This window comes from Oryzias melastigma, linkage group LG24 (assembly GCF_002922805.2).
Source record: "Oryzias melastigma strain HK-1 linkage group LG24, ASM292280v2, whole genome shotgun sequence".
NCBI lineage: Eukaryota > Metazoa > Chordata > Actinopteri > Beloniformes > Adrianichthyidae > Oryzias > Oryzias melastigma.
Window position 1 is genome coordinate 16,161,249 of NC_050535.1, and position 10,856 is coordinate 16,172,104.

A 10,856-nucleotide genomic window follows, 5' to 3' on the forward strand; every position below is an offset into this window, starting at 1 on the left:
ATAATTGACTTGAATGGAGACTGTGTGCCGTTTCTGATCATGTTTTCAGCAGCTTTTATTTTTTAAGGCTTTAAAGCAGGTGGTTTTGATGGCAGCGCTCACACAGGATCACTTCACAAAAACATCTACAAGCATTTGCACAAACATCACAAGTTGGCGATTTTAATTGATGTCAAACATAAAAGAGAAAAAAATAAAAGAGTTGAAAAACCTGAAAGGCAAACTGAATTCTTATACAGGACACTTTCATTTCAACCATAAAAACGAGGGGATTTCTGTTCAGGTTAAACAAAAATACAATAAAACTATTTACAAAAAGAGAAAAAAACAGGTATTTAAAGAAGTATTAATAAGAGGGGTCTAGTTTGGGGTTTTTCCCCCCATAGTGCTTCAGTAAAGCGGCACAGACCGACTTGCATCGAAGGATTTCCAATCAGTATCCTCGGCTACAGCACAAAATCCTACCATCTCAAGATCACTGCAATCCCTGAGGAAGGAAAACTCACACGGTTGGCGTCTCGCCTGCAACTCGCACACATTCACTCTACTGGGGATCAAGTTTTAACAAACCCCTCGGAGCTTCTTATGAAATGATTCGCTCTCTGGGGAAGTTCAAGGACGTCAGGAGTATTTTTTTTTTAAATGAACCATCATATCAGTTCCTCTTCTCATCAGAGAGTCAAGACGGTGTTGTCCCGTCACAAAGGAAAAACTAGTTCCGTGTAACGTGGATGTGCTGCGTTTGAACTTCCACTCATCCCAAAGTCTATGCATTCCCAATGAGATGGAGATTGTCAGCTAAGACTGGCTGTAAGAGTTGCTTTGGTTCCCATTGGAGTTCTGATCCCCGTCACTGTGGGGAGAAAATAACAAGAAGGTCACAGAGATAAAGTGGAAAAGATTCAACTTAAAACAGTTTGGAACAAAATATCTTTAGTTATACCATGGTCTGGGTGAATACTCGATTCTGATTGGCTGCTGGGTGTGCATTAAAAAGTGATAATGCACAGTAATAACGCACACCTAAAAAAGAAGTTCCGGTCACACAGACCAAACGTTCGATATCACTGCGCAGGCTTCTTTAAAACACATTTTTCCTTCATCGTCTGGACAAAACAAGCAGTAATGGATGAACTTTCTCTCTGAACTGATGCTTTATTCAACTTATTGTAGCGACCAGCATTTATATTCCTCTCCTTTTGTAAGGTAAATTAATATTGACAAATTGGTTATTCTCCTTCTAATAAAACAGCACTCGACATGAAAGGTGTAGTCTTCTGTTTCACCACAAGAGGGAGTTTCTCATTTTAGAGCAGCTCAGAAGAATGAACCTGCCGTGAAATGAAACACAGACAGAAGCTGAATATGTTCTAGCTGCTCACTGAAGGATTAACGTCAGAAAAAGAAGAAAAATATCCTAATTTGTCCGGGTCTTTCTTTCAAAACAGCGACATTTTACCGCTGCGGCTGAGGTCTGTAACGGCTTCAGGCTTCATACCGTGTTCCATGTCCCCGTGGACAGCGTCGGACGGCCTCCGCGTCGTGCGTTAATTTCTCATAACGCACACTTCGTCGGGTATTATCCCTTACTTATAAGATCATCAACCAACAAATTGATTATTGATGCTCAATAGGAAACAAATCACACTACTTTGAAGCTCAATGCTAAACCTTCAAGTGGAACATGTTAAGACAAAAACATTTTTTAAAAAACAGAAGAACTCAAACGCATGACTATAACTTATCGCCCCTCCCCCGCACACGCTGTGTGACTCTCCGACGTTCCGAACAACAAGCGCACCGGGGGACGTTTTAAATGTTCTGGAGGTTTAAGCGTGATCCAACCCCAGCATAGCGGTCTGTCTGCCGGCATATTCATCCGTGAGCTCCGCTGGACACGTCGCTGCATCGAGCTGCAGCCAGAGAACGCGGCGGCAGTAAGAGACTGTCAAACTATCCACAGAGTATCCCGCTTTTCTCAGTCTTTAATGTTTTAAAAAACAAAAGTTCATTGGAAATGATAAATCTCTATTTCATTTATTACTGTAGTTCAGCAGAGGAGGAAAAGATTTGGTCCTGACAAAAAATGAACATGAAAGTGTTATGGAAATGTTATTTTTGATGTTTTTTATTTTATTTTACTGAACGTTGATTGAAGTTTTGAATTTAAAATGCCCTTCACTTGTACTTGGGCTTTTGTTTGGCATTTTATGTTACAGCCTTTTATTGTTAAGAAAGTTTATCTCAATACAATGTTACAAAATAAAGTATTTCTGATGAAAACTATTAATTTTACCATTCTTGTTTTCATAATTAATGTAGAACTGCTAAATACCACGAAGCACACATTTTTTTTCCTAAAAAAAAGGCCACATATTAATTTGCGATTAATTGCGTGTTAACTCTGGACAATGGGAATAATTGCGATTAAAAAATTTAATCCCCTGACAGCTCTAATTTTCATGAATTGATTGTTGATTCTTTAAGCTTAAATTAATTCATTATCACCCCCCCCAGAAAAAATTACCTTTCTGTGCTTTCTGATAATAATCTGGCTCACGTTAAATGCCCGTGTTTGTCAAACGATTTCAACAAGCAGCTTTCAACAAGACTCGACACATACCTGGTGGGAGGCGGCTTAGGTTTTGGCATCTTGTTTAAAACAGCAGCTATCTCTTTCCTGTCGTCAAAGTTCTTCCACTGATCGTAGAGCTTCAGGATGACACGGATGATCTCCAGGATCTAACACAGACACACATCCATTTTAAGGTTGAATCAGTAAAAAAAGAACATTAAAGTGAGGTAGAATCTCACTTTGTCCATGTCCACAGAGAGTTCTGCAAACCACTGCCTGGCATCTTTCTGCTGCACCACACAGGCGACATGCAGACAAGCTGAGGGAGGAACGGAAGTCGTTATTAATTCTTTAAATGTGAGTTTCACTGATCTACTGTCAAAACCTGAGACACGTCTTACCTAAAGCAATCATGAAGGGAGGGTAGAGCAGACACAGGTCCGTCCTGTACGTGTCGTTCACTATCCGCCTGATAAAGACGGACAACAATGCAAAAGCTTAACTAAAATTCAGAAAACATGATTCGCTTTTGTGCAAGCGAGAAATAAAATACCACGCTAGCGGCAGCAGCATGTCCTCCTGCCCCATGTCCTGCACGTACTGCAGCAGAGGTCTGTAGGGGTGGTACACAATCAGGCAGCAGTCCTGAAAAATGAAAACAGATAAGGATCAATGATTCTCCTGATCTTACTATCTTCTCTTTTTTATATGAATTTCCACTCACCATTAGCTCCAAAAGGTAAAACTCACACTCTAGAATCTGAAACAGAAAAAAACATATTTAAAATATTTTTTTTTCATTTTGGAACCTGTAGTAAGTTCAGTTTTGGTGTATTAAGTCATCTTATAGGACTGATCATAGATCATTACTTTGTATGTCTTGAACAGCTTCTCACACATGTGTGCAACGTCCACAAGATGAATGATGTTTATGAGTCACGGCCCTCTGCGACCTCATTCTCCTTTTGTCACTCCCTGCAATTTATAGCTTACATAGCATTACGTCAGAGCCGTCCTGTTGATGTTCGGGCGACTGACTTTTTCTCAGCAGAGTGCGAACATTAGCTGAGGAATCTAACGCACTGATAGGCAGTAATGTGGCGACACTGTGATACAGTCTAAGGCGTTCTCGGTAAGCACATAAATAACTTTGCAGAGGAAGCAGGTTGATGTGAGCTCAACTTCTGCCATGTGACTTCTTGAAACGAGTAAACTTTTTATGGGAGTTACAGTTTAACGTTCCATTTCTGCGTCTTGATTCTTAACTTTTTGTAAACCATAAGTGGATTACTTCCACCGTCTTTTACTCACATGATTCATTCTGTAAGGAAACTCCTTTGGAAAGGCATAAGAAAATCTTGTTTTTACTGCAAGAAAAGCAAAAAAAGGGTTAATCTCTAAAGGAAAACAGGATAAATTTAAATTTGGGATACACAATGCAGGACACTTACATACAGAGGTGGCTGCTGAAATCAATCTGGTATTGGATACAACTCCAAATTCCTATAGGGGGAAAAAAAAAGCATGACAAAACAGATCATCAAGAAGTCAAAACCATAAAAGGTGTTTATTATCAACAGCGTCATGTCAAAGAATCACTCAACCAAATGTATACCTCGACTTTAGAGGCCAGGAACACACAAGTGGGAGCCATGAGGACCGGATCTATACTTTTTAGAGAATACCTGAAAAATGAAACAAGTTATTTAAATATTAATCAAGAAGAAAAATGAAAAAATAAAGAATGTTTTGCCTTTTTAACTGTTATGGTCAGATGTTGTTGATACTGTTAGAAAAAGTACTCTGCTCAATCACTAAAGGGGCCAAAATCTAAAACACACCTTAGATCGCGGGGAGAATAGGATAAACATTTATTAAACACAATAAATTGATATTTTTAAAACTTAAACTGTACCTTTTTGACATAATTATGAACTAGATATATAGTATTATCTCCGATAATGCCAGTGTGAAAGCTGTGAGCTGAAGATGCTGAAATTGATAGCTAAAACCACTGAAGCTGAAAACACTGAAATGAATAGCCAACCAAAATGTTGGCTAAATGCCAAATTAACCTAAAAAACAAACAAAAAAAAAACCCCATAGGTTAACCAAAACAGCTAATATGCAGCTGAAAAACAGCTAAAATTCAAAATATCCTTAGAAAAAACAGAAAAATTCCTATATTAGCCAAAACAGATAGCCTGTAAATATTGCCTAAACTCCAAAACAGCCTAAAAAATCTTAGTAATTTCCAAAATAGTCCAAAAAACTATCAGAATGCCAATTTTTACAAATTTAAAAGCGTAACTTTTTAACATAATTATGAATAATAAAAAGGAAGCAGAATTATTACACAATAAATAAACTTAAACCTTAAATAACTTTCAATATTTTACCTTCTATAAAAAAAAAAGTATTTTGGCAAAATTATACACAAGTAAACATCGGGCCATTTATAATGCAATAAAATGATCTGGAGGGCCGGATATAATTACCCAGAGGGCCGGATCCGGCCCCCGGGCCTCGACTTTGACACATGTGCATTACAAGCATTCATTTGTTTAATCAATTATACATGTTACAGGGTTTAATAATCCAGAACAAAAGCTGTTGATGATCTCCAGAAATGAAACTGTCATCACCACTGATGCAATCTCTTTAGGGCTGCACAATATGTTCACACTCTCCACGAGCTGTCAGCACAACCGTGTCAAAATACCAACAGATTTACCTCAGGAAAAACTTATTCCAGCTCCTTACCGGGCATAGAAGCGCTTGAAGTACACAGTTGCCGTCGCAATGACCTGCTGTCGAAGCTTCAGATGTTCACCCAGAGCTTGAATAACTGAAAAATGCCAAATGAAATGCATACATTCAAGAGTAATATCTTGGTTTTGCTCGATTTAAATCCATATTTTTAAACAGATTCCAGGGAACTACATACATTGTGCTGTATTTAATGCATTGAAAACACACCGTTTGCAAAGAAAATCTGTAACTTCCAGTACTCCTCCTCTGAGAGGAACTTCAGGTCCTTCTGGCGCTCCTTTATGAGGTCCTGTTTGTCCAGGACCCATTGCAGACTAGAAAAGACAAAAGAAACGAATTTGGATGAAACTAACTATTAATTATGGAGACGTTTTGACAAATCCAGTAAAAACAAGCGCCCTGGCGGCAACAACAAACCACAACAATGGTATTAGTTCACATTAAAGCTGAAAATAATGACATTTTAGCTCCAGAGTGTACTCATAATTTTATCTTTATTGCTTTTTTTTTTTTTTTAACCACAACAGTAAAATCAAATTGCTAGCTTCGCCGTCGAACATTTTAGCTAGGCCTCAAAACACAAGCGGGAGATTACGACAAAAAACACACAAAAACATTGATATTTTTACGAAAACTCACTAATGAGAACTCTGCCAGAAGTTACCCGCCATCTCTGCAGTTGAGGTAGAATATTATAGAGGGGAAATTGTGTTTTTATCCAACAAAGGAGCGGAAACAACAAGAAAAGTAGTTAAAGTGGTAGAGCCGGGTGTATCACGAAAAACGTTCCGGCGAACCCAAATAATGGTTCCGCCGTGCGTATCACCCTTCTATTTATATATAATAAACAATGTAAATTAATAATAATAATAATAATAATAATAATAATAATAATAATAATAATAATAATAATAATAAAAGTAATAATTATAACAACATAGAAGCAACTAAACACTCTAATTTACTTTTAAATAGTAGTTACAGGCACTTTCTCCGCTTTGGTCAATAGAAAAACAAAAAAGTAACCCATGACATTTTTTTTCCATTTATTTATTTATTTATTTACTTATTTACTTCTTTATTTATGTATTTATTTATTTATTCACTTACTTATTTATTTAAATTTTGCCTTTTGTGAAGCTAGCTGTGTACTTTATTTTATTTTATTTTTTTCAAATATTTCATTTGTTTTTATTGTGATACATTTAAGGCACTTCTTAAAAATCGTTTTTATTTTTATTTTATTTCATTTTATTTCATATGCATGTAATCCACATTTTAAAATACTCTAACCAAACCTAGTTTAACTTTTGGAATGAAATCAACTAAGTCCTTCATCATCCGGAGCACAATGTTCTTTCAACAGCCTATAGGCCAAATTATTTGTCTTGGTGTTGATAAATGCCTGTGGAGGCATTCATCCTCAGTATGGAAGAGTTCAGCATTTCACTGTAGTGTTAGGGGAGGGGCCAAGAGGTGTATAAAGACCCCACTGAAGAAGTGAAGGCCCCATTTCCAGTTTCCAGCCACACTTGCAGCAACCACCATGAGCCGAAGCCCAGAGAGGATGTCCTCATACCGCCGTTGTTTTGAGGACAACATCACCTCAACATCCCGCCTCCGGGTGTCCAGCCCTTCTCCCACCCGAGGAGAGAACCGCCACCGCTCAGCCAGCTTCAACCGAAGTGGCGGGTGGAAGTTGGGGGGCCACAGAGCGCTCACCAAGCAACGACTGACCAGGTAGATCGCCATCTCAACCTGCTATGCAAAACACACGACTTTTTTATTTTGTGCTTCTGCAGCAGTTCTAGTATGGGGGTCCTTTGTGTGGGTCCGTCCATGGAACCTGGGAATAAGATGGATCTGGACGTGGCTGCAGCAGAAAACCAGGCCTTCAAATTGACACGCACCAACGAGAGGCAGGAAATGGTCGTTCTCAATGATCGTCTGACCGCTTATATTGAAAAGGTAAGATGTTTGGGCGTCACATTCACACCAGGACAAACCTTTACTTATTTAAGATGAACATTTCTGCCTGGTGGCAGCTGAGTCAGTCTTTCACCTTTGTGATTATTTGCACAGGTTCGATCCTTGGAGTCAAAGAACAACCTGTTGGAGGCCGAGATTGAGGCCTTGAAGAGCTCCTTTGAACGAACCTCCAGCCTGAGGCAGCTCTACGCGTCTCAGCTGAAGGAGCTCAACAGGGAGGCCGAGCAAATGAGAGAGCAGAGGGTGAGAAACCAGTTGTGAACCCGTCACAACTGATTTAGATCAAATCCTTTCGGTTTTTGCCAATTGTGTCCCTGCAGGATTCGTCCTTGGCAGATAAGGAGGCAAAGTTGAGCCAGCTGGATGTGCTGAAGGCCAAATATTATGAAGCTCTGGATGCCAGGAAGGAAAAAGAGGTCGACATCGAGACTTTACGTCCTGTAAGGCAAAAAGCAAAAAATAAAGATAAATAAAAATAAATCAAAAACTTTGGATTATGCCCTAATTTAGCAGTTTTTCAACACAAAAACATATTTGGTATGTCTCAGGATGTGGATAAATCAACCTCAGCTCGGATTAAACTGGAGAAGCAGCAGGAAAACCTGGAAGTTGAACTGGCATTCCAGCAGCGAGTCCACAAGGAGGTAACAGTGATGTCTGTCACATGACATGCCTCTCATTTAAACTCAAGTGTTGTAACGGAAAATTATTGTTTAGGATAGGAATTGTCCAGAAATTAAGCCCAAGTAGTAACAGCAAACTAGTTTTACTCTCAAATAAGTAAAAACTACTGATACAAATAAGACATTAACAAAACATAAAACACATTTTTTTTGCCAATAACAGATATTCATTGATGTAAAGAATAAAACCAGGATAAAAAAAAATGTTTTTAAAAAATATACTTTTTCAAGTTTGTGTAAAGCACACGTGTCAAAGTCAAGGCCCGGGGGCCGGATCCGGCCCTCCAGATCATTTTATTTTATTGTTAATAATGGTCCAATATTATCTTGCACTTATTTCTAACTTGTATAATTTTGACAAAACATTTTTTTTTATGGAGAGCAAAATATTGAAAGTTATTTAAGTTTTAAGTTGATTTATTCTGTAATAATATTCCTTCTTTTTTAATATTCATAATTACGATAAAAAATTACAGTTTTAAAGTTTTAAAAATGGTCATTCTGCTAGTTTTCTGGATTATTTTGGGATTTACTAAGATTGTTTAGGCTGTTTTGGAGTTTAGCCGTTTTAGCTAATCTAGGCTTTTTTTTTTAGTTTTTTTAGGAGTTAGGCTAATATTTACAGGTTAGTTGTTTTGGTTAATTTATTTCTTTATTTTTATTTTTTTTTAGGATATTTAGAAGTTTAGCTTTTTTTCAGCTACATGCTAGCTATTTTGGCTAACCTAAGTTTTTTTTTCTTAGTTTTTTTTAGGCTAATTTGGCATTTAGCTAATAATTTAGCTGGCTATCAGCGTCAGCACTAGCATCTTCAGCGGCTAAATTCAGCTTACAGCATTCACACTAGCATTATTGCAGGTAATGCTGTATATCTAGTTCATAATTATGTTAAAAAGGTATGGTTTTAAAGTTTTAAAAATGTAGTTTTCGAGTGTTCAATAAATGTTTATCCTGTTCGGCCCGCGACTTAAGTTCTGTTTTGGATTTTGGCCCCTTTGAGTTCGACACCCCTGATGTATCCAGTAGCTTAATCAAAAACATAAATTAATTTGTTGTCTGTAAGTTTTTTTTTATTATTCAAAATGTTCTTTTATAAACTACAAAAAACGATTACTAGATTTATACAATTCCTTATTTCTGAATAATAGAACCAGTTTTTCATGATAAATCTACTTGAATTTTTTCTAAAAGTTGCTTAAGTTAATGTAACTCGTTACTCCCTATCTTTAATGAGGGCTTAAATTGGTAGATTGAGTAAATAATAACGATGTCAAGACTCCCATGAGGGAGAAACGACAGTTTTCATCTAATTTTACTCAAGTTTGGAGTCAAAGAACATTTGAGATGCTTCTAGAAAACTGTATTTGCCAAAACAACTAAACAGAGTTTGTTTTTCTCTTGGTCAGGAAATCGAGGAGCTGATGCAGCAGATCTATGCATCCTCCTCCAAGACGGACCTGACCTTTGACCTCCCGGATCTTTCTTCGGCTCTCATGCAGATTCAGTCGCAGTACGACAGCATTGCTGCCAAAAATCTGCAGGTATTGTGATTATGTTTCGACAGGGAGTGGGCCAAATCTGGAACTTTTATCTTTACAAAATAATAATAATTAAAAAAACATTGTACGTTTTGAGCAGTGAGAATGTCTGTTTTCTTCCAGGAAATGGATACCTGGTACAAAACAAAGTTTCATGACATGGGTCATGCCTCTACTAAACACGCTGAAAGTGTCCGAGCATTGAGAGAAGAAATTGCAGGCTACAGGAAGGACGTGCGTACGACTTTATCATTTACAGTTGTTTCTGACACTACACAATCCTGTTTACTCTTTAATGTGTATCTTTAGATCCTGAACAAAGAGCGCGACTTGGACTTTCAAAAAATGAGGAATGAGTTCTTGGAGACTCAAATCTGTGAAGCAAAAGAGAAAAACAAGACGGAAGAGGAGAACTTACAGGTAACTCCTAAAGAAGATGCTGCATCATTCAACTCACAGATATTTGACATTTAAATCAAAGATGGGAGGATGAAGCCTCTTGAGATGAAACATCTCGTTTTCAAGAACGTCCTTTCCAGTACGTAGACGGACTCAAACAAGAATGGAATTGAAAAAAAAAACAGCAAAGAAACTAAACAAAACAGTAAAAGATGACACAACATTCATACAAAACACACTGGCTCACAATATACACCTCTCCTCCTCATACAATTTATAACAAAAGCTAACACAACAAAATGCAGTAGCTTCCATTTGGGAAAAGCTGATATAATACAAACACACATTAAAATGATGGAAAAATAAAATTAAAAAAAAGCTATAAATGATGTTCAAGAGCTTTTATTAAATCCTGGGAAGGATCTTATAGAGCGTCATGATTGAGGAAGGTTGTTCCAGTCATTTGGTACCTTAACTCTTTAACTGTCTGCTCAACCAAACGGTGGAAATCATTAAGAAAACATGTTTTAAAAATATTTATTGTGTGTATTATTCCCCAACGTATGGAGCCCCTAAAGGGAAATAAAAAAAAAAAAAAAATTGTAGTGGAAAAATATTTTCTTTTTTTCCCAAAAATTTAAATAATAAAAAAAGAAAAGAATTCTGGTTAGTAAGAGATGTGCACCAGATATTAACTGGCACGCATCAGTTAATAACGAAAACATTTTTATTCAAAAATTATTCAGTTCTGGTCAGTAGCCAGAACCTGTTTTTAGAATTTTTTTTTGTGTGTATTTTTAGATTTTTTATTTATTTATTTTTTCGTAAATTTCTTTCTTTTAAATTTCTTTTTCTTTTCTTTTAAAAAAATTAACTTTATTGTAAACGTCAGTTTCAGTA

General features: G+C 36.9%; 2 protein-coding genes across 3 annotated transcripts in view; one reads left to right on the top strand and one right to left on the bottom strand.

Moving 5' to 3' along the window:
* Positions 1 to 134: 134 nt before the first annotated feature.
* ccnc (cyclin C) lies at positions 135 to 6,168 on the bottom strand. Its single transcript, XM_024291822.2, has 12 exons — positions 5,987 to 6,168; positions 5,555 to 5,661; positions 5,339 to 5,423; positions 4,191 to 4,260; positions 4,027 to 4,078; positions 3,887 to 3,942; positions 3,300 to 3,335; positions 3,129 to 3,220; positions 2,977 to 3,044; positions 2,815 to 2,894; positions 2,624 to 2,742; positions 135 to 853 (listed from the first exon to the last, which is right to left on the bottom strand). Exons 1-12 carry the CDS (start codon positions 6,016 to 6,018, stop codon positions 799 to 801), a joined length of 852 nt encoding a protein of 283 aa, XP_024147590.1. The 5' UTR covers positions 6,019 to 6,168; the 3' UTR covers positions 135 to 798.
* Positions 6,169 to 6,623: 455 nt separating this feature from the next.
* Positions 6,624 to 10,856, top strand: part of ngs (notochord granular surface) — a 9,572-nt gene continuing 5,339 nt past the window's right edge. Inside the window, exons 1-8 of one of the 2 annotated variants that reach the window (XM_024291633.2) lie at positions 6,624 to 7,087; positions 7,153 to 7,315; positions 7,430 to 7,579; positions 7,657 to 7,776; positions 7,885 to 7,980; positions 9,426 to 9,560; positions 9,681 to 9,791; positions 9,867 to 9,977. In XM_024291633.2, coding sequence (XP_024147401.1) covers positions 6,894 to 7,087; positions 7,153 to 7,315; positions 7,430 to 7,579; positions 7,657 to 7,776; positions 7,885 to 7,980; positions 9,426 to 9,560; positions 9,681 to 9,791; positions 9,867 to 9,977 — 1,080 coding nt within the window. In that variant the 5' untranslated portion in view covers positions 6,624 to 6,893. Of the gene's footprint in view, positions 7,088 to 7,149; positions 7,316 to 7,429; positions 7,580 to 7,656; positions 7,777 to 7,884; positions 7,981 to 9,425; positions 9,561 to 9,680; positions 9,792 to 9,866; positions 9,978 to 10,856 lie in introns of both variants that reach the window. The other variant, XM_024291632.2, reaches the window with a different exon arrangement.